At 34.0% G+C, this 24336-nt stretch overlaps 1 protein-coding gene across 9 annotated transcripts; it reads right to left on the bottom strand.

Annotated features, from left to right (window-relative positions):
• Positions 1-280: 280 nt before the first annotated feature.
• Positions 281-23849, bottom strand: LOC114163354 (uncharacterized). Of its 9 annotated transcripts, none has more exons than XR_014984514.1 (18): positions 22899-23043; positions 20527-20624; positions 19212-19331; positions 18198-18287; positions 17975-18090; positions 14312-14411; positions 12072-12143; positions 11948-11995; positions 11793-11870; positions 11592-11711; positions 11356-11461; positions 6696-6859; positions 6374-6508; positions 5279-5409; positions 4212-4365; positions 3664-4029; positions 1214-1276; positions 1114-1130 (listed from the first exon to the last, which is right to left on the bottom strand). XR_014984514.1 is itself a non-coding variant. In XM_085666389.1 (17 exons), the coding sequence occupies exons 3-17, from the start codon at positions 19242-19244 to the stop codon at positions 880-882; spliced, it is 1410 nt and encodes a 469-aa protein (XP_085522515.1). In that variant the 5' UTR covers positions 19245-19331; positions 20527-20624; positions 23343-23848; the 3' UTR covers positions 281-879. The 9 variants fall into 9 exon arrangements, 4 of the variants coding, with proteins under 4 accessions (XP_085522515.1, XP_085522514.1, XP_027903418.1 ...); XR_014984516.1 differs by having other exon boundaries at positions 4212-4347; positions 22899-23040; XR_014984517.1 differs by having other exon boundaries at positions 1115-1130; positions 4212-4332; positions 22899-23037.
• Between the last annotated feature and the right edge of the window lie 487 nt (positions 23850-24336).

The raw sequence follows: 24336 nt of genomic DNA, 5'->3' as shown, positions 1-24336 counted from the left end.
ATGCAATAATGAGAAACATTACAAGCCTGACATTGTACCTTTCAACTTACGCACACAGTAAACTAAACGACATTGCACATGTGCTCCTCGCGACCAGTCGCCAACACATTACCACAACATTTAGCATCATACATGTTTTACCGTTTTAATTTTGTACGCTTTAAACTTCTATATGTTGAAAGAATCAACGGATCTGATTTACGGTTCACTATATATATATATAAAAGATTATCCTCAGGTTTGATATTATGTTAAAAAGAAAAGAAATATCAAAACCAAATAATAACAATTAGACTTTTGCTTCTGCACCCCCACAATTTATTTTCTTACCCCAATGACCATTTTGCATAGAAGGGATTTCCAGATTACCAGTTTGGAAATTTTCTAGAACAAAATTTAAAAAATATAATCTTTAGAATGAGATTTTTGAACAAACTTTCTAAAATAGAATAAGTTTATGAATGTGCTTTCCAGAACACATAAAATATATTATGAAAAGAGTTTTTTTTTTTCTTCTTCCTCTGCAGCGGTGGTGGCGTCAAGGACGACTATGGCGGCAATGGTAGTGTGATAAAGTGAGAGATTATTTTAGTCTTTTTGTTGTTTGTGAAGGTGCATTTAGTAATGATGGGGTTGCAGAAAGCAAAAGCCTAACAATTGATTGAGAAATGGGGTACGTAGACCCCCAACGACTGTTTAAGGCAATTCCTAACAATGGTGTCGGGAAAGTACCTTAACTCGCCATCCTTATTGTTGACCCAAAATACAAATAATCTCAATTTATTCGGGGACTTTTAAAGAATTGCGAAACACGATATCTAGGGTCTTTCATAGACTTGTTACTAATTTAAATAGACTTATTCTATTGCTCCTCTGTTTTTAGTTCAATTTTCCATTGGAAGGAAACTGATCCAGTTGAGAGCTATAGTGTGTGTATGAATCATGTGCAGGTTTCTGCAGAACAAGAAAGAAAAATATCTTAGTTTACAGCCAAATAATAGCATTCAATAATTTGGATGATGAGGTAAGAAAAAGAAGATTATCTGCATACCTGCTCCTGTGAGCGGAAATACATAAAGGGTGTGTAATATAGAAAGTTCGACACCCTAGAGGTATATATATCTGCATACCTGCAATTGAGATAAATTAAAACAGTTCGTTTTCTATAGTCTGGTACAATAGAGATCTGGGGTGTCTAGAAGAAAGAACATACTTCTCAATTTGTCGCATCAAGTGGCTTTTATCCCAAAAATCACCACGTGATAGATAGCCCCACCTAATGTAGGCAGATACAGCAGGTTAACAAATAGCATCTGGTATAAATAACTGAAATGCAACACAAATAGCATATATGTTGATCGCTAAGAGATGAGCTTGTTTTCCTCTCTTGAAACAACGAAAAATAGAAACAAAAAAAATGTTTTACAACATTTAGAGGGCTTAGAATCAGAATTGCTGAGACGATACAAGTTCACATGCGTTAGACATATACTGTATCAGTTGGATTAGCCCTGTACTGTCAGTAAACTGATGAACGGAACACTAGACTGCTAGTTTTGTTAGCTGTGTTGTGACTTAACTGTATCAGTTAAGATAACTATGTCGTAACAGAGTTATATTAGTTGGAAAAACTTCAACAACAAAATGTTTTGTTGACAGAGTTGAGCAAAACTGTGAAAGGGCCTAAAGTTGGTGGAAAGGAGTTGCTGAAGAAGTCATCATAGGACTCTCACTTTGATGAGTAAAAAAGGTGGAATTACCCATGTTTGAATGTGAAGAAGACCTAGTGGCGTAGAGCCAAATCTGATATTCCTACCGTTGCCCACTTGAGTGGAATTCTCAAAAACCAGATCAATGTGATTCTTTACAACAGACCAATACCCCTTTCAGAATATCGTAGATATGAATGCTGCCAACCTACAAAAACAACCTTTTTTCCAACATCACCTGTCCAAACAAAACTGCACAACTAGCTTTCCAACTGTTTTAGCAAGCTGACAAACCAAACCATAAACCTAACATGATGTAGAAGCATGTTTTGAACCACAGACAGTACTATCATTGTCCTTCCCATATATGACAGCAAAGCTCCCTTCCAACTCTAGTTTACTTTTGATTCTATCAACAATGCCTTGCAGAAAAATTCCACTGGGCTTCTCCTCTAAATAATGGAACACCTTATTATTTGAAAGGCAACTTCAGAATAACCAAGAACTTCAGCAGCACTTCTCTTGTTTACAGTCTAATTATCTACATATAACTTGGATTTCAGTGGATTAACCTTTAGACCAGCAATAACTTTATACTTTTAAATATTTTAAACATTTTTTTTCAAATTCATTAAAAAATGTTGCTTGTTCTTCTTTTCACTATGGAAGTTGTACTCTTGCTAAAAGTAATAGAACTCCTTAGCCCTCTCAACCTTATCATCATACATCTAAAGTTTTTAGTGTAGTCCACAGTGATGTATAGGGTTTGTTAGAAGTGGAGTTTAAGCCTAACTCAACCCCACAAAACCGGCTTGTAAGACGAAGTTTGCACCCCACTTATATACTATGAAATGGCCTTATCTCTAGTTGATGTGGGACTTTCAACACACCCCCTCATCCCGAGGGATATTCATCTCGTGCGTGAGACTAGAAATTAGTGGATGGTCCGTTAGCGGCCCGATATCGGGTGGAACAGAACGTCCAAGAAAGCTCGCTAGGATAGGCTCTAACTTGACTCTGATATCATGTTAGAAGTGGAGTTTAAACCTAACTGAACCCCACAAAACCGGCTTGTAAGGTGAGATTTGTGCCCCATTTATATACTATGAAATGACCCTATCTCTAGTCAATGTGGGACTTCTAACACCCTCACAGGGTTCATCAAAAATTGCAATCCAATTTGGAAAAAAAAATTATTTGTTTATATTTATTGATGTTCACACTTAAAACTGTGTTAGATCTACCTACCTTATGGATGAAAATTTGAGGTTCTTAATATATAAATGACACAATTGCCTCTATTTTTGAGAATGGCAACGACACTTAAATCTTTAATAAGAATATAAATGAATTTCTTCAAAATAAAGGTTTTTGTGGAAAAGATAATATACTTATCTGATAGGTAACTGTTACAATCAGAAGGTATAAACAATAATACGACAATAATTTTGTAAACTAATCTGGCCTATCAGAAAAAAATAATTATTCCTATAGCTGTTGTAGCAAAAAAGAGGGAAAGAAGGAAATGCATCATATTCTAATTACATCAAATCCTAATATTAACAGCCTAAATCACATCTCATTAATTCTGATTGATATCCATATATCGATCCCTTGATCAAGACTTCTTTCCTTAATTATCACCAATATCATAGCAACATTAATTCCATATCAGAATTCAACACTCTACCTCAAGTTGGGTCATAGATGTGAATCATGTGCAACTTGGATCTCAAGTTCAAATAGTTTGCTCTAGGCAGAACCTTGGTCAAAATATCAACAGTTTGATGACTAGGAGTTTGCACAAGGTTAATTATCCCATCATCAATCTTCTCCTTTATGAAATGACAATCAGTTACCGCATGTTTTGTTCTATTATTATGCACAAGAATTTTGCAGTGCTAATGACATCTTTATTATCGCATAACAAACTCATGGTATAATTAGTAGGGACCTTAAGCTCCTCAAGCATTCTTCGTATCCATATTCCTTCACAAATTGCGTGGGCCATGGATCTGAACTGAACTTCTGCACAACTCCTAGCAACCACAAGTTATTTTTCAATTCTCCAAGTAACTAGGTTCCCTCAAATAAATGAGCAGTACCCACTAGTTGGTGTCTATCAATCAATAATTGGCCTGGTCTGCATATTAAATATTTACTTGAGTTCTTCTTGAAATACAACGACCTTCAGGAACCATGGAATGCCACATCGAGGATCAATGAATGTCCATTATCTCAAAATTAGGGTCATTTTCTACCATTGATGTGGTATGATCTTGACCATCCTTTAGAATCCTCCGAATATGTTGGCTCCCCACTGTATAATTTCAGCCATCAAATCAATAGGGACCCACCACATTTGGAAGATAATTAGGACTAAATTTCGCCTCAACCATTGAGAAAAAGAAAACATAAATAGCAAATGTTAAAAGAGCAGTTTGCTAAGAGGACAAGAAAACTAAGATCTACTCAAAATTGAGCCAAACCAGATGACAACACCTTTTGGGATGGCACTAGGGATCTCTGCAAGCCTGTCTTCGGTAGCAGCAGCGACAAGTGGGTGTCTCTGGAACAGGGTGTGGGTCATATGTGCTCATGTTGATGGTGGCACATGGCGTTTCTGGAGGTGATGCGACTACAAGCATTGTCATTGCTGGTCACCACTTACAACCAATTATAATATTAATTGATAAGTACCCAAGCACTTGGGCAACCCACCGAAGAAAACTAGTTTAATTATGAGAAAATAATCAAATACTTATATTTTCTATCAAGCATCTTATATTACTCGATGTGGAATTAAGACATCTCATAATAACTAAGCTCCTATCATACACGGATGCAAATTAGGTTGGAAGTATTAATAGACTGAGTATCAACATCAGGCTATAGCAGTCTTGTTGGAAGAAATCTGGTAGTTGGTGAAGAAAAAAAAAACCTGTAATAGCACGAATCAATGCAGAAGCTGATTTAGACAATGACTCATCGAATTTGTCAGGTGTTATGGGTGGAAAAAGTTCTAGAAGAGTTAAACGCTTTAATACCCCACCAATAAAGTTGTATTTATTTTGTTTCCATGAATAGCTAGTAACTATTTTGTTCCTTTTTAGTTTAGCCTTTATTTTTGCAATTCATTGTTGTGATATTTTCTTGCCTTTGTTTAGGATATAGTTTCCCTATTTTACGATATCATCTGATGTAGTTCCCATTTATAAAAAGGAGGACTGACTGCCTGGTATATTCATTGAAAAGAATTCTCCATATTTTCAACTTACAAATATAAATTATATCCTAAGAATTGAGGCAGGCAATGAACGAGCTTCCATTCCAACAATACCCTTGACCAAGAACAGGACCTGCATATGGCATTTCTAGAAAACAGCAACTACTTTAAGGTTTAAGGAACTCAGGTCCATTATCCAACCAAGGGTACAGCTGAGTATACATAAGCTATATAAGCTATATGTGTGTGTGTGTGTGTGTGTATAGATGATCTGTGGCAGAAATAAAAAATAGCTTAGTATATAAAGAATTTGTATATCAACAGGCCTCTTCTTTGAACTTACCTTTTATTGAAGAGAGCTCCATCTGCCTCTAGCATTGGAGCAATTTTTCCATCTAGTTTTTGCATAACGACAAGTAATTTCTTCATGCTTTGACTAAGATTTTCATTGTCCATGTCAGTTGCAGCAATGGTCTTTAAAACATATGAAAAATCTTAATATCAGTATTAATAGAAATATAACTTTGCAGTCTTGAATAAATATTCATATTAAATTTATCTTTGTTCAATTAAGAAAATATAACAAGTAACACAATGCAAATTCAACAACAAAAAATTCAATATGAATTCTCACAGTAGAATTAGAAAAATCAATATGTATACAAATTCTCAGAGCAGATATTAATGAATTACCTCTGACGCAGAATATAATTTTTTTTGTCCTTGACTGATGCTTATTCAAGGTTCAATTAGATTTTTCCTACATAGTCTAAATTTGAAACACTATTTGTACACTATTTGTCTTTAAAACTTTTAAGCCAATCATTGAATTACAGCTCGACTCAAAAATAAAAAATGTGCACTTTGATTGGAGTGGAGAATATTGGTCATTCATTACCGTTTTATCTAATCATGGTATTTCTCACAGCTCATCTGTTCTCATACGCACCATGAGAATGGTATAGTTGAAAGAAAACATAAACAAATTATTGATTTGAACCTCACCTTGTATCATGCTTCTCTTCCTATTTTGGGATATTATGATTTTATCACAGTTTTTCTCGGTGATGTATTTTTGATAAATGAAAAGATTAGAGAAGTACATAGCAAGGAATAGCTACAATCTAACTCTTAATCCCTAGACTGGGTACACCCCAAAAGTAGCTTTACAAAAGCTGGACAACAATATAATTAACTATTAGTTGTTTGTTAGATAGTTGGCCAGATTTCTCACCCTATATAATGGGTATTTTCGTTATCACTCACTAACATTAATAAAAAAAATTCTTTTAGCAAATCTAGTTTCTCTCTACTTCCTATTTTTAGTAGAATGTAATTAAGGATACATGAAAAGTAAATTAAAAAGCACTCCTACTTTCTAGTTTTACAAGATTCTATAACTGAACAGTGCCTTTGAGAAGTAAAGGACGAAACTTACCTGAGCATTAAGCCTTTTACTTCGCCTCTGTAGAGTTAGTTGTAGTTGGTTAAGGATATCACCAACAACTTCCTTTTGATTTATAAGCTCCAACAGTGATTGTCTATAACCTCGACTATGAATTAAGGCATTATACTGAATTTGTAGCATTTGATAAAGCACAAAGAAATTTTCAGTTTTGGAGAGCATTTGAAGCATTATAATTGCTCAATATAGTAGACATGATTCACAACATAAAAAAAAAAAACTGTGTAAGGTAACCAAATTTAATTGATCATAAACTACACTAACAAAAGTTGCTGCGTCAACAGATTGTACTCACTTCTTCTTCTAATTCCCGACATATCAATGCTGTTCGCCATTGCAAATTGACTTTGGATTGGTTAACATCAGTGTAAATGTGGTCTCCAATGTAAAGTATGTTATTGCCATGTATATTCAGGGAACTTTCAACCATCTTTGCACTCCCTCCTGAGTACAAACCACCTGCGGAATATGGTAACAAAGTACAACACAAAGTTAAAACATCCTAAAAATAACTCCAAAGTTGCACATTCAAAGTCATTGCATTCTCCATGATACATTCAAAGTCATTGCCTTTTGGAATAAGCAACCTCTATTATGAAGAGATACTTGAATTTTCCAAGACTTTCCATTTCAAATAGGGCAGTCTTTTTTCCTTAGGAAAATTGTTTCTGATCATAGAGGAGAATTTGCTCTTAAATAGAATACATACAGACATAATAACTGAAAATCCTAATTTATTTTTTAAATAAAACTTATGTTAGGCATCATTATGTACTTTGACATTTCAGCTATGCTGACACCTTAAAGGACATATGTTATTTGCCACCACATACAAATTTATTAAACAACAAAAAACGAAGAAACAAAAGACAAGGGGGACCAAACCAAACCCATGTAAAACAGATGAAACAACTTCCCAAAAAGCCTATACAATTCCGAATATGGGAAGAAAAATGAATAAAAAAACAAACTGCCAAGAAAACCCAAACAAATCTGAACATAGGTAGAAGAATCCTATTATGAAAAAAATCTAAACTTATTGAAGGAGGCAAAACCGAGTACCATTTAAAACTTTCTTTGTTTTATAGGCCTAAAGCTGCCAACTTATTTGCAAAGTGATTACCTTCCCAAAAAATATGAGAAACTTTAAAATCCATGGATTTACACAACTGAATTTACACCATCTTCCTTTAAGTTTCCACCAAACAACAGAAAGGGATGTAAAAGCTAAACAGACAAAAGTTGAATCACATTCAATCCAAAGCTCTCTAAAATCTGCATTCCAAGCATATTCCACCGCATGTATGATTCCCATAATTTCAGCATAACAACATTCTGAACTCCTGAAAAAGATGAGAAACTACCAATATATTCTCCTCTACTATTCCTGAAAATGGCAACACAAGCCGCTAAACCTAGACTCCCCCTAGTAGCTCCATTCGTATTGACTTTAATCCAATAACCATTGGAGGTTTCCAAATAACTTGTGTTGGAAGTCCCATATCAACCACAGATAAGACCAAATCACAATAATATAAGTGGGTGCAATCCTCACCTTATAAGCCGGTTTTGTGGAGTAGACTTAAATCCCATTTATAACCCGCTATCGGGCCGCTAACGGACCACCCACTAATTTCTAGTCCCACACACGAGATGAATTTACCTCGGAATGAGGGGGTGTATTGGAAATCTCACATCGACTAGAGATAAGGCCAATTCACAATATATAAGTGGGTGCAATCCTCATCTTACAAGTCGGTTTTGTGAGGGGGTGTATTGGAAATCTCACATCGACTTGAATAATAGATGTCACTTTACTAGGTCGTGAGTTAACATAAAAACACTTAAGCACCTACAAAATTTGTCATACCATTATGCATAGATTTGTTCAAAGTGTTTCCCACTAATCTAACATATTTTCTAATGATGCGTGTAGAAGAGTCAATATGAATCTGCTTCTTAAACCTTGTGAATTCCTCATATGCCAAATCAGTGATATAGTCAATCAAAAAGACCTAGATGTGGTATAGTCCATGTGTGGCCACAATTGACTCTACTCCTAAGGAATTTAAATTGTCTTCCTTATGCTAAGGTCTTGAAATACATAATAAGAAGAAAAAAGGTTACAGACTAGTTCAAATCTTTTGTATGCTTTTGTTGAAAGATAAGACTAGTGGCCTATTATAGGAAATACAAAACATCCTTCAATACAGAAGAATATTCATATTTTAAAATCGCATACAGGAACACTATCACCATTTGTAATTTTAATGAGTTGTTTCCTAGCTATTAAATGCATCTTCATTGGTTATGCATCTAATAAAAAGGGATATCGTTGTTACCATCCTCCAAGTCGAAAGTTTTTCACCTCCACGGATGTTACTTTTGATGAAACTAAATCTTTTTACACGTGTCCTCAGCTTCAGGGGGAGAGTTCTTTTGAAGTTGGGTCTTTTGAATCTCTTGAGTCATGTTTTGTACCTTCCATAGAGGAACTATCTCATTCTGATAATACTCTTGGTTCTCCTAATACTTCTCCAGAAACATCTTCTATGGATGTCTCTAAAATTGCTCCGAACAATACAGAGTCAGGGTCATCTTCAAACTCTAGTCATCTAGAGAGTTTTTTCGGTATACAATACCAAAGGCGACAAAAGCAACCTAACTCTATCCAAGAACAACTTCAATTGTTTAAACCAAGGGTAAGTAGTCCTTCTATTGATACCCGTAAACCTTTGGAAAATTCTTTGAATAGTAACTGTGAAACTGACCTTGATGACTTGCCCATTGCTTTGAGAAAAGGAACTCGGTCTTGTACCAAGTATCCTATCTCTCATTTTGTGACCACTAAACACCTTTCTATGCAGCACCAAAGTTTTCTCTCTGCCATTGATGCAATTAGAGTCCCTACATCAATTCAAGAAGCATTGAAAGACGAGAATTGGATTCAAGCCATGAATGAAGAGATGAGTGCCTTAGAAAAGAACCAAACATGGAAAATTGTTGACAAGCCACTAGATAAAAAGTCAGAGATGCAAATGGGTTTTTAGTCTAAAGTATAAATCAGATGGCACATTAGACTGTTACAAAGCAAGGTTAGTTGCCAAAGGATATACTCAGACTTATAGTGTTGATTATGAGGAAACATTTGCTCCGGTGGCAAAGATGAATACAGTTAGAATCATTCTCTCATTGGCAGCTTATTTTGGTTGGGAATTGCAACAATTTGATGTGAAAAATGCTTTCCTGATTAGAAATTTAGAGGAAGAAATATACATGAAAATTCCTCTAGGTTTTTGATCTACTAAAGGAAGGAATAAAGTGTGCAGGTTGAAGAAAGCTTTATATGGGCTTAAGCAGTCCCCTCGTGCTTGGTTTGGTAGACTCACACAGGCTATGATCTCCAGGGGGTATCGACAAAGTCAAGGTGACCATACCTTGTTCATCAAACATTCCCAAGAAGGTAAACTTACACTACTCTTGGTCTATGTTGATGATATGATTGTTGCAGAAGATGATGAACATGAGAAACAAATCTTGAAAGAAAAGCTTGTTGCCCAATTTGAAATGAAAGATCTAGGAAAATTGAAGTACTTTCTTGGGATAGAAGTATCTTACTCAAAGAAAGGCATATTTATTTCCCAACGAAAGGATGTTATTGATCTTCTCAAAGAAACGGGTATGATTAATTGCAAGACTACTGGAGTTCCTATAGAACAAACCCATAGAATTGAGAGTGATGAAGGCAGTTCTACAGTAAATAAAGGCCAATATCAAAGCCTAGTTGGGAAACTCATCTACTTAGCTCACACCAGACCAGACATAGCCTACGTTGTGAGTGTTGTAAGTCAGTTCATGCATGATCCAAGGGAGAGACATTTACAGGCTATAAACAAGATCCTTGAATATTTGAAGAAAAGTCCAAGAAGGGGATTACTGTTTAAGAGAAATGAAAAATTAATAATGGAAGTGTATACTGATGCGGATTATGTAGGGTCTATCATAGATAGAAAATCCACTTCAGGATACTGCATGTTCTTGGGTGGAAATTTGGTGACTTGAAAAAGTATGAAACAAAATGTTGTTGCAAGGTCTAGTGCAAAAGTTGAATTCCGAACTATGGCACAAGGGGTGTGTGAATTGCTATGCATGAGAATTATCCTAAATGATCTTAAAGTGGCATGTGAAGAACTTATGACCTTTATTGTGATAATAAGTCAACCATTAGCATTGCTCACAACCTAGTTCAACATGATAGGACTAAACACATAGAGATAGATCGACACTTTATTAAAGAGAAACTGGATAGTGGCCTTATCACTACTTCCTACATCCCACCTGGACTTTAGTTAGTAGATTTGTTCACGAAAGGTCTTTCCACTGAGCGATTTCATAATCTCACATGCAAGCTGGGAATGATAGACATCCATTCACCAACTTGAGGGGGAGTGTTGTTAGTTGAATATTAAATGCAATATTAAAAGTTGTTGGTAGTATATTTAAATGTATTATTAGAAGTTATTAGAAGCTCTTAGAAGATTCTAGAGATCTCTTGTAATTATTACTTTAAGGTTTGAGATCTCTATAAATAGAGAAGTTAATGTACTGTTTTAAGTGAATTAAAAAAAAAAAAACAGTAAAATCCTCTTTCTTTCAGATTATTCCTTTCAAGTAAATTCATTCATTACTCAATTTGCTCAATTTGCTATTTACAACACTTTCCATATAAAGATAAGTAAATTCATTCATTACTTTTCCAATTTGTTCTTGTTTTTTATTTTAAACAATAGAAGTAAGGAATTGTGTTCTAGATAAAATTCTTGATTAGATATTTTAAACAACAAAAGAAAAGTTTGAAGTCACATGTGATGTACTGCTCTTTATCCAAAAATAAGAACAATGTACACTTTGTGAAAAGGCAATGAAACATACTATGTGGGACAGGGAGAACCTACCAATTTGAACCTTAAAGCATGGACGCATCAAACCCTCATCTGTCACCAGCTCATACATGGGGTGTGATATTTGGAAGAATTCTGGTTTGTTTGCTGAGACAACAATCTACTCATGACCAAGAGTCATATCAATTTATGCAAGGTTTATTTCAAAAGTTAAAAGAAAATGGTATCTTTCATTCCTCCACAATCAAGAGGGTAACTTCATATAGCATTTATAGTCTCCAAGAACTTACAATGTCAAATAAATCTCGCCAACCCATGTCACTAGGAAGGAATCTATTAAAGGAATAACGCATCATTTTGTCTGTATAATGATAATCTGAATTGGTAATGAGGACAAGCTTTTTTCCGGCCTGTTTCATGAAGATAACAAAGTAAGGAGCAGAAGAAGAATATTACCTGCAACACAAAACAATGATTAACATAAGTAATACCTCCTTTTGATCCAAAAGCGTGACGGGCAATTCTGGATCGAGCTCCACAAATTGTTCAGGGTTGGACATAATCTCATTCTAGATAAATACAGTAAGTTAATAGAGTTCACATAAATACGTCATCCTAGATAATGAAAACATGTGTATGTGTTCACCTTGAGGTGACCTTCTAGATGTGCTGTGACAAGGGCTATTCCCATAGCCTGAAAGTCAAGTCAAAGGTGAGGAGAAAACAATATTTGTATTCAATATAGTTTTATCAAGATATGTGCACACTACCTTATAAAGCCCTTTATAATCAAAGTATCCAAGATTGGCTGGTATAATCCCATCATCCAATATGTCAACCATCTAAAAATAATCACATCATATCAATAAAGTCTCATCCCATCCCAGCAAACTTTGAATTAGATTAAAAGTGGAATGCCTAAAATAGATGCTTACAATATAGATAATGTTAGTCACAAGACAAGAATAAACTAGACTAAACCGGCTTAGGCTTAAAAGAGTTGCTTCATGTTAAAACTCACGCTAATATTTCAAAACTCTCATTTGGACCTATCAACTAATCTAAAATAATCATTTAAAATCCCTAGGTGACCAATAAAAAGTAAAAGAAAAGCACTCTGTTCTGCTAAACTACACGGATTCATAATAGGCAGTGTGGGGACAGTAGAGAGAGAAAAGCATATGAGCAAACAGTAACGGGATAGACTACAATATATTTCTAACCTTCCCCTCAAGTTGAGCATAGATGTTGACAATGTCCAACTTGCTACAAATAAAATTACTATAAAATTGTATATGTTTTGAATGTATTATGTGTCTAATGCAGACCACACAGTATGTATTTATACTTATTTTAGAAAATCAATTATAACAAAAACACCTAATAACTAGGAATCAATCATCCTAATTTTCGAGATTATGTAACGGTTGATTTCTTAAAAATTTTTAATAGTTGATTACATTCTAGCAATTAATAACACCATATTTAAAGCTTTGGTAAACACATTTGCTAGTTGGTCCCTAATCTTGATATATGTTTTGTCCTTTCATAGAAAACCGCGTATAACGTACTAAAGCATGGTTGACACATTGTAGTTTCATAGGACAAGTATTCATCAATCACCCATATGTTTCTCTTATCCAAATGCAAAAGCCAATTCAATAGATTCACCAAACAACGATATAAGTGGTTGCTATTATGACTTTTGATAACGTCCATTTCTACCTATTTTTGTGTGTTTGTTGTCATTAATAAATCAACTCTTTCCTAGCTTTTATCTTGTTTTATCCTCAAGTTTATTGTGTTTTGTATTATTTTGTATTTTAGTTGTTGAATACTTATTTTACCTCTAATATCTTTGTTTAAGTGTGTGAAATAAATGAATAGGGAGCAATTCTAGTGGAAGAAAACAAACAAGAACTCAAGGGAGCATGTTTTGGACAAGAAAATATCAATTTGAAGCAAATACCCACATCAGGCGCCACTAGGACTGTCACGAAATAGGCCTACTCTTTTCATTGCCCTTCACTCCTCTATTCATCTCCTTAAATAATACATAGCATTTACCACTATTAATGATAATTGATCCTAAGTCCTGATTTTTACAACCTAAATTAGGAATCCTAATATTTGCAATTATTATAAATATGCATATAACAGAGCAGCAGATTTTTAGGAAAATAACAATAATGGTCCAACAGACTCATTGCCTAACATTCCCCCTCAAATTGATGTGGATGGTCAAGGAACATCAATTTGTTAATAAGAAACTAGTGTCGAGGACGGGGAACAACCTTGGTAAATATATCGGCAAGCTAAAGTTGCAAGGAAATGTGGGGAAGAGAGACAATACGAGTATCAAAAGCCTCACAAATGGAATGACAATCCACTTCAATATGTTTAGCGCCATCATGGAAGACGGGATTGGCTGCAATTTGAATGACATTAGTATTATCAACATAGAGAGGTGTAGCCGCGTTTTGAGGGAAGCCAGGCACTAGTCTTGCAAGAACCCCCAACCCTAAAGAAATTATCTCCCTTCAGTAAAATTTGAATAATGTTCAAACCACTAAAAACCTATTCAACACCCCAATAGTCTTGGTTGGCCTCCTTTATGACTATTGGTGGTAGCTTGTTTTTTAGGACAACGGAGAGAAATTGTTGACAATTGCTCTAACCACTACTCAATTCTAGATACCATTTAGATATAGAGAGAGAGAGAGAGAAGAAGAAGATAGAGAAATATATGAGTAAACTGTAATTGGATAGACTACAATGTGTAGTGGCTCATTTTTATTACTAGGGGCATATGGGCCAAGCTTATATGCATACTAAAACCTTTTTCCTCTTAACAAGTAATAGCTGTCAATTTTAAGAAACTAATACATATCACCCTTTGTTAGAATTTGAAAAGAATAAATAAACTAAGATCAAAATGTTACTACACAATTTGTAGTTGAATACAAATACAACAAAAATTAAGTGGTTTTCAATAGCAATTGACTTGTACCTGCATGTAAGCCACAGCTTCCGACACGGAGAAGAATGTGCTCAAAAACACCCATCGACCCTCTATCCGCAAGTCCACCAGCTCACTCCCATATATCTCCCTTCCACACATAAAATAAGGTAAAAATAGAGGGAAAACTTAAACTATTAAATTGATTTCAAATATAAGAACGGATAAGGTTATATAATCTAAATGATCAATAAAAAATAAATAAGATTTGAATTAGTAATAAATATTTAATATGAATAATTATATAGGATATTCTCTGATAAACTAGAGTCTATGATACTTTAACTCAAATAGGAGAATGGATGTCCTATAATAGTAGGCGGGTAGAGACTAAAAGCTCTTAGTTTCTTGAGTGTTTATTCATTTTTCTCTCTTTTACTAGTTGGTTCTATCAAATGGTATCTCTTAGAAAGTGGAATCCAAACCTCACAAAAATGATGTGTAAGGAGAAGTTTGCACTCACGTATATTATATAATTTTGACATATTTCAAGATATCTCGAGTGTGAGACTAGATATTCAAGGGTGGTACAATAGCGGTTTGATAATGGTTGACATCATAGGCCCAACAAGCGCTATTAGGATAGACTCTAATACCATCTTAGAAAGTAAACTTTAACTATAACTCAATCATATAAAATTGACTTGTAAGATGAGGTTTTTACTCATTTATATACTATAATTTGGTCATATTTCAAATCGATGTGAGATTTTCAACAACATCAAAGCTTCAGTCTTAGGAGTTGTGGGGTATTGAAAGTGATTCCATAATTTGATGGAAGCATGATTTCCAACATTTGATGTGGTGGTGAATGCCTATTGGTGGTTGATCAATTTAGATAAGTTCTTTGATGGTTTTAGGAGTATGAGTTGGAAGATTTATCTTTGGTTTGGATGGCATTGACAGGAGGCAATCTCAATTGGTGGTTTTCTTGAAAGAAAAGCAACCAAAATGCCACACTTCTTTTTTTCCTTTGAGAAGGTTTCTTCAAGTTCTTACAACCAAAGGTTGGGGGTATCTTCAAGATTAAATACCGTAGAGCAAGACTGTAAGATGTATTTTCAATATATAGACCTAGGCCAATCTCAATGTAATGTATTGTACAATCAATATATAATATGTTCCTTTGATGTGCTCATGACACACAAGGATTCATTTGTATGAATATCTATCTTATATTTCTACAAAGTTGTTACAACCGAAGTTTGGGGGGTATCTTCAAGATTAAAAACCTAAAGAGCAAGAAACAATGGCAAAGATGAAGCTCAAGAGAAGAGTCAATGTTAAGGTCCCTACACTATTTAACTTCATTAGACCATCTAGTAGAAGATGTATATCTTCTTGTACCAAAGTGGATAGTCTTAGTATAACATCTAGTCTTTTAGCTTCTATTGAGACTAGTATCATCTAGAGCAACTGCCTACACGACACTTCAACTTAGTAGTAAAAGGCACTATTCACGTGTATTCTCTGCTCATTTATGCATGTTTTACGAAAATTAGTTACAGTAGTTATGTTTTATAAATAGAAACCCGCAACAAAAGTTATTGTTAACTAAGTTGTTGTTCAACAGTAAACCAAAAAATTGTGAGTTCATTGAGAGAGAAACTTAAAGTTGTAACACTATTCATAGTGAATTATGTCATGGATGTGGATTGAAGTTCGTTAGCACTTTAATAGAACCAAGGTATTTTCTATGTGTAGTTCTTTCTTGTTCTTCCTTAGTTTACACTATATCAGTTTTGTTTGCGGATTTCTTTCTCTATTATTGGATTATCATTGTGTGGTGAATGCTTCTGCAATGAGCCTGATAGAGCTATTCCACTATAGGCAGAACCAATGGTGCATACAACAAAAACGGATGAAAGGAAGCAAGAAAAAATAACTAGACATAAAGCTGATGACTAAGGACAGCAAGGAGAGAAACATGGCATCAGAGAAGAATTAAAAGTGATGGATGGATCGAGAACAACAGAAGAAGAATAAATGAAAAAAAAGAAAAAGAGACTAAAGATGGAGTATCTTTAGGTTTAGAGACAACCAAAATTTAAAGCTTTTTAGTATGGGAGAAACCTGATACCAAGCACTAAAATAGAATCTCTAAAGAACAAGGATTGGATCCAAGAAAACAAAGAACATTGCAGGAGAAAATGGAGGGGGGAATCAAATAAACCACAAAGAACACAACAAAAAAGGTTCTTTTTTCTAGGGTAGCCTTAGCAAAAGTGGCCATTGTGTTGATGATGGCATCCATACATTGCTGATGTTGAAAAGGGAAGAAATCACCTGCAACTAGGAAAGATACCACCACCTGAACCACCAGACTCAAACTTGGCAACATAGGGAAATGAGACCCCACCATCAAACACAATTAAGTTTACAAAGAAGCTGCAACCGAGCTACGTTGATGAAGAGTTGCAATACTGCTACATTTAGAGCTAATTAATTTTTTTTTTGTATTGTCCCCTGAACTACTTGTGCCCCATCTTGGGTGACTGGATTTAGTTCAAATAAAATCTAAATCTAATTCAAAGTTAATGCAATTAAAAATTTACCTTGTGAGTTGTCAGCCACAACAACACCATTCAATTAAAAATTAATACAATTAAAATTCACCTTTTTTGACAGCTGCAAATACACGTTCTCTTTCCTGATGGATGAGGGTTTCAATTAAAACAAAAAATTCAAACCCAAATAAAAATTAAGGGTGTTTTCTGCTGCACTGTTTACCTTCTTGACTGAACGAGTTTCAATTAAAACAAAACTGAATTAAGGCACTCGCAACTTACAGACATCTCTTCATGCAACTTGCATTGCTTGCGTGAATGTGCATATCTTCACCCAAATTCAATTAAATGTACAATTAAGATATTCATTAGAGGCACTGCTTCACCTCACATGCATCTCTTCTCCTCCTTATGAAGTTCAAAAACTACAGCCACATACCTAAGTCATCAGAGTGGCACTCGCAGACTGAAGACATCAACAGATTTTCTTCCACTTCGTTGTTGGTCGAAAATGTTCACACTCACAGATTGATTTTATTTTAATAATTTATGTCATTTTCACAGATGTGTGTGCATATACATACATATGTATATGTGTGTGTGATATTTTTGTAGAAAGTAAAATCTATAATTTGTGTCACGGACCCAAGATTTACAATTTTGTGAACCCACCACAATTCGAACAATAATCTTGATTTTAACTACCTTGGTGGAAACTGAGTGGAAGAAAGTTAGTTACTTGGCAGAGACAATAAAAGATCTTTGTTTCATTGTGTTTTTCATTATATCTTTACCAGTTGGTTCTATGATTTTCTAGCGGAAAAAGTAGTTGATTCATAGAATTATTTAAGATGCACAAGTAGTGCTTTAATTCAGTTTAAAGAATGAGACACGGAACCAGTAAGCCCGGAGGTATACCTTGACTTCAATAAGACTGAATACATGATAGCATCATAAAAGCTTCCATATTTCATCATTAACTTCCATATATAATAAAAATGAATTACCACAGAATCATTATCTCCTAAAGAGGCATCTACTTTAAGAAGTTGTTACTTGTTGCAGGCTTCGTTCATATAACAAATTGGCGAGAAGACTCTATGAATTTCTATAATAAAAATTCAGAGTCAAGATGCTCAGCACTTACCTCACAGCTTGAGTAGACAACATCTTGGTTCCATGCATGGCTCTTTTTATACAACCAAATCGATCGGCTTTAACCAAATTACCTCTCTCTCTATCTATGACAAGACCTCTAATAACCTGAACAATTTAATGGAATGTAAATGTCACATGGAAAAACCAGAGATAATATTAATTCAATCCAATGAATCACAAAATGCTTAAGCTTGCCAAAGATGACATGTTACCAGGTCTGGATCAAATGTAAGTCCATCCACAGGGAAACCCATTTTCTTGAGGTTTTCCATACAGTAGTCATAGGCCAGCCCTTCCCAAGCCTATTAAGAGACACATTCATATAGTAGAAGTTCAACTAAAAAGATACTTAAACTAAATAACCTATAGTTTCAAAAAACAACACTGAATAACCTCTTGCATACTTATTATTTGATGTACAAAGCAAAATGATATTAACATAAATAAGAAAAAAACAACTTTAAGCCCCATGAGGAGAAAATAATTTGTACCACTACTCATGTGGTAAATTGTCAAAATTAATAATACGTGATATACCCAAAGAGTTCTGCCTTTGGTGACTGGCCCAATATTCAAATGCGTAATGCATTGAGGTGCTTAATCAAAGAGAGCTAATCACTCAATAAAGTAGGATTAACACACACAATGACCTAGAGGTAAGGCCCAAGGACGACCCATGCCCAATAAAACTTGGTTAAGATTTCCAGGTAATTATACTGTTCATTTGGTATTTATTACCGAGAGGCACGCTGCTAACTTGAGCTTTTTGGATAACTCCATCCAAATATCTCATATTCCAAACACCAGACAGAAAGAGCTTGGAGACTTGGGGTATTATAGAGAAAATTACCACAGTACTAATGAACAGGTACATTAACAAATGCCAAAGAGAACATTCATTAAAAACATCGTGATGCCACAGTCAGTCCGTATAACCTAATTCTTAAACTACAGAGTTTACTTGTAATTGTTTTTATTTATATGCATGACATGTAGTACAAGTGAACATTACATTATATGTGTAAGCATAGTAGTTAAAATATAATGGTTCACAAACTTATATAACATAGTGGAGATCTCACATGGTCAATATTCTTTTGGCGCTTAAGGAGTCTTCATCTTACAAATTAGCTTTGTAAAATTAAGTAATGCCTTAAACTCAAATTCTAAAAAACATTAACTTTAAGTACTTTTAGATTATCAAGAAACTATAATTTCATCATTACCTTCACATTATAATGCACCAAGGTATAGTCCATGTCATATCCAATGGCACTAATTGACCTTAGATTGAGGGACCGGGAGCAAAATATTCCACGAGCTGAATTTCTTGACAAAGGAGGACTCTGCATGAGGACAATAAAGAACGTTATTTTACTTTATGTACATTATAGAATGTTCAAGTCAAACCCAAACAGAGTACAGTGTGAGGGTAAAAAATATAGACAGTGTGCCAATCAGCAACAATTAATGAAGAAAATACATGAGGTAAAAGATATATAGTAGCCTAGTAGGCCAATATCTTGAGGTAAAATAAAAATATTAGAAAACTTGTACCCACTACCCAGTTCATTAATTGAAAAGGAAGAAAATAAAAATTTCAAATTGTACAATAACATAAATTAATTTCCTATCAAAAGTCCCACTATATATACTTCCTCAGATTGGCACCCCTTTGGAAAAGGTTACTGTCCCATTAGGAGGTTTTAGTCCCACAGTATTCTTTTGTTCCAATCAAGTCTTTTATTTTTTCTACTTACACAACTAAGTCATTCAATTACAAGATTTTAAAATGCCAAAAATCTTATCATTGGTCATTTGAAAGACCTCTATGATATATAGAACTAAAATTGCTTAACTGGTATAAAAAAACGAAACAAGAAAAATCATTGCATGGTGCTTTTAATCCTACACATCACAGTAGTCTTTTTAAATGTCCAATTAAACAATTTCTTATGGTACATCCAAAAATCATGTGCCATTGTTCTTAAATATCAGATGTCAGACTAACAGAAGGATATTGAAGAACAAACATTACAGGTCATAAAGGAGGAACCAAATAAAAATTAATCCCATAAGTAGGGAGTTTAATTTTGATATCTATCGGTATAAATGTTTTGCACAGTCAACCAATTACAAATCTTCCTAGACGTGATTTTTAAAGTAGTTACAACAGAAGGACTCAATTTTCGATTATTTGGAAATCCATGATTGCACATCAGTGTAACCCTTACACAGTTAATGTACTGCAATTAAATTCTTAGTAAATTACATCAAAGTCTCAAGTTTGTGAACCCTGTGACAACACCTCCTCTGGTTTCATATTACACTAAGCCCTGCATTTAGTTGTTTATTAAGGGTGTCAGAAAAAGTTATGCAATGAGTATTACACGATATGAAAAAAGTTTACACAAATTCCAAAACTAGATAATGTGTTTGCAATTTACATAGGCTTCATAAACTGCCTAAGGGGAGGTGTGTAGCATACTCTATATCTATTTACTTGACTCCAAAAACATAAATCTAGTAGGGATAACCCACCAGAATATCCAATTTTTTCAATAAATCTTCAGCTTCTCTAGTCTCTGTTCTGACCACCTGCTCAATTGGACCTTCACATACAGCATGTCCATCAATTCCTACAAGTTAAATAATGATTGTTTCAACCACAATCAATATAATGAATGGTGTTGGATATTTGAAACAGAACAAAGATAAATATTTGTAATTAAATATTTCAAAATTTTAGGAAGAAAAAGGAAGGAGGAGGCGCTGAAATCCTTCCACTCCAAATTAGACAACAAAATACATTTAACCCCTTAAATTATATCCATTTCTGATCTTACCTTAATGAAATTTAGTTTAAGTGAACACATTACTTTAGTTAAATCTAGTATAACTTAAGCACGAGATACTGAAAATCAAACTAAGCCCTGCATTAAACAAAATTTTAGGACTGTTAACAGATAAAAAAATATGTAGGGTTAACTTAAGAAATAGACAATATATTTACCCTAAATTACATAAGGGAAACAATCAAGGACTCTGTGGCTTCCTCCAGTGGAAATGTTTTCTTCAAGAAAAAATTACTGATTCTAAATGCAATTTTTGCAAGGCTAGGATATTTTGAACTTGGACCCCCAATCAATAGTATTGTTCTCTTTGGTTGGCTGCCTTATCAAAATTGTCTAGCTCTTTCCTTCAAATTATCTCCCGTTAGTTTAACTATAACACTCAAGCATGTGGAAATGACTGCAACATATCCTCCCTTCCTTTCTTCTAAATAAAGATTTTGAGCAATAGCTATACTTGAATAAGGGAAATAATTTCTCTTCAATTCATTTTAACTTTGAAACAAAAGGAAAGAAAACTCGCCATGTTTTCCTTAGTTGAACATTCAAACAAGAGAAAGTGACTTCTTTAGTTCTGTTTTACACTAAATTCCCTTACATTTCACTATAAACTGTCAAACATAGCATATAACTACAACATCAGATACAGAGCAGTTTACTGCAAATCATACATACCTCTTAAAGCCATTACTAGAGATTAAAACCTTCTTGAAGATTCACAAAAATTGTAGAAGACCTAACCAAGGTTTCCTCCACTTAACCATATATCACTTCATTGTTTAGACAAGTTACATATGTAAGGAAGAGGAATTTTTTCCCTTTAAATACTTATTTTGAAGTACTTCATGGGCCTCAATAGAATGGGCCAAACACCAAACCCAGTAACATGCTTTTAATGAAGCCTAAGCTTATAGATAAGACACAAGACCCACATTCAATATGACAAACACACAAATATGGCAATTTCTATAAAACACAAGACATGACTTCTATTATACAATATACAAGATTGGTATCCAACTTCCTATGTATAGGGGTGTTTAACTTCCTTTGAAAGTTGTCTTCTATTTTCTGATCATGGTTTTGGTCTATTCCACTCATGATTCATTATTCCTTTATTTTTTTCTTTTAATAATATTTTTTCATGTGATGGCAAATGATAGATGTACTTTGGGATGTCAGCACAGCTGAGATATCAAAGTGCATAGTCATGTCTAACATGAGTTTCTTTATTAAAAAATAATACAAGATTGGTATACATTAACAAAAGACAAAAATCCTAAACCAATAGAGGACCGACAATTTAGAAGTCATTATACACATAATAATAAATTGCTATTATGCACTTAAGGAAGTTTTTTATTTTATCCTTACTATATTTTTTTTCTTTATTACATATGTATATTGCCATAAATATTAGAATTATGTATTTAAAAATCATCCCATAACTACAGTGATTTGTTTCCTTAGAGAATTAGCTCTCTATATTTCCAAAAACCCTAAACCTTGAATCCTAAACAATCTCAAAGGCTCTTCAATTTTATACCATCTCAAAATACTCCAATGAATAGGTCTTATAAGATCCAAGTCTAAACTTATGACTATGATGACCCCTACAAAGAAGATGCCCTTGAACCCACACTTTAGTTAATGTTTTTTATTTTATTGTTGATGTTTTCAAAACAATTTTTTTTTATTCTTATGACTCAAGGTCTTAAATTTATGTCATATCAACGTTTTAATGGGAAAGACTTATATATCTTAAACTTAAGATCATAGATATGATCCAGCACTGGAAATGCACTTATATATCTTCCTAAAATGTTATAAAGAAAATATTAACTACAATAATAAATGCACTTAGTTTAAGAATCATAAAAATAATAAATGCTTACCATACAAAGCAAGTAGAGTTATGTAAGAGAATTTAAAATTATTCTCAAAGAAAATGCAGCACTAAAAATTGGCAACATACAAAACTTTCGTATTCATTAAATACTTTCCCTTGTTCCCACGGGGCTCATTAGCATTTGCCAAATTCAAAAGTTTCAATTAACTAACCACAAATGTCAAGAAGAAGGAGAAGGAAGACCCATATTTGGTAGCTAGTATCAAGCAAAGAAAAATTGTTAGCGACAACTTCACCATCTCGTGACAAAACAAACGAAATGCAATGCATCTAAGCCAGTTCTATTCAATACATTATTAAAGGAGCAAAGTAAAACAACGGCTCAAACTTGAAATCCCCACAGCATCTTCGGTTCAAATTTCAAAGTCCTCCCTCTTCTTTCATCTTTTTCCCTTTTTAACCAAACATAGCATAAAGAAGAGAAGACGAATCAATCTGTTAAACGCAACACAACACAAACCCATGTATTGACGCAACTCCAACCAACCACTATCAGAAAACAACACAAAACCACACCAAGCAAGCACGAAACTAAAGCACACACAAATCAGAAACAACAAAACAAAACAGTAACAGAAAAAGTTACGAGCATTTACCGAAAGACGAGACGAAGAATCCATCACAGTGCAATACAGCACAAAACCTCTCCACATGAACACAAAACCAAAGCGCGCCCAAAACGGAAACAGCGTAACGGTAACGGACAAAACATATGGGACGGTTCACTTGAATCCTCGAGACATTCCACCTTAACGCTCAAGTTTCCACCAATCTCTCCCCTAGTTATCCACGTCGCAATCGGTGGACTGCGTGATGGAGAAAACGCCACCATCATCATTAACGTGGTTGGCGTCAACGGAACAGAGACACGCAAAGTTAAAGCGCGGGTTCCGCAACTCAGAAGAAGCCGTAACGGAAAGTGACTCCGTTCTATAGCGGCTAATTGGAGGCGCATGAGGGAGACGAGGAAGTTTGCGAATGTCTTCGCCACGACCATCGCCGTCGGATGGCGGTGGTTCCCGCGGCGGAAACGGCAAGATGAGAGGAGGAATCGGTTGAAACTGAATGTGTTTCCCGGGAACTTTTAGTGTGTGACAGCTTGGGAAAAATTTTATTACCAGTTTCGTGTCATAGACGGTGTAATTTTAGCCTACAATTCACATCGGATTATTTTTTTTAAATTATCATTTTACTTAAATTTAGCTGATTTTTTTTTCAAATTTAACTATTTTTTTAAAATAAAATAAAATAAAATTATCTATTAAATAAAAAATAATAATTTATAAAATAAATAAAGGTATTTATAACTGTAAAAAATTATTTACTTTGTAAAAAATTATTTACTTTTTATAATTATAGGTTTATTATTTTTTGTTATCACAAAAAATTGTGAAAACACAGGTAATCGTATGTGTTTTCAATAATAATAATAATAATAATAATAATAATAATAATAATAATAATAATAATAATAGATATTTTTGGAATGGTATTTTTGTAAATGAGAGATGGTATATTAAGAGTTTTTATAAATAACATTCTTGTATATCAATAAAAATAGTAAGGGTATTTCAGTCAATTGAATGGTAG

This window comes from Vigna unguiculata, chromosome 9, assembly GCF_037176805.1.
Source record: "Vigna unguiculata cultivar grain cowpea cultivar isolate G323 ecotype 2 chromosome 9, ASM3717680v1, whole genome shotgun sequence".
In the NCBI taxonomy this organism is placed as follows: domain Eukaryota; kingdom Viridiplantae; phylum Streptophyta; class Magnoliopsida; order Fabales; family Fabaceae; genus Vigna; species Vigna unguiculata.
The sequence above is the reverse complement of the archived record's forward strand: the minus strand, read 5'-3'. Positions and strand labels throughout refer to the sequence as shown.

Excerpts from the sequence above, each read along its gene's own strand:
- LOC114163354 (XM_085666388.1), bottom strand. The coding sequence starts at position 23,016 with ATGCATTGCATTTCGTTTGTTTTGTCACGAGATGGTGAAGTTGTCGCT. Across the intron at positions 19,332-20,526 it reads TGAAAAAATTGGATATTCTG|AGTCCTCCTTTGTCAAGAAA; the intron begins GTGGGTTATCCC and ends GTCCTCATGCAG. Across the intron at positions 6,509-6,695 it reads GTCGGGAATTAGAAGAAGAA|TATAATGCCTTAATTCATAG; the intron begins GTGAGTACAATC and ends CTACAAATTCAG.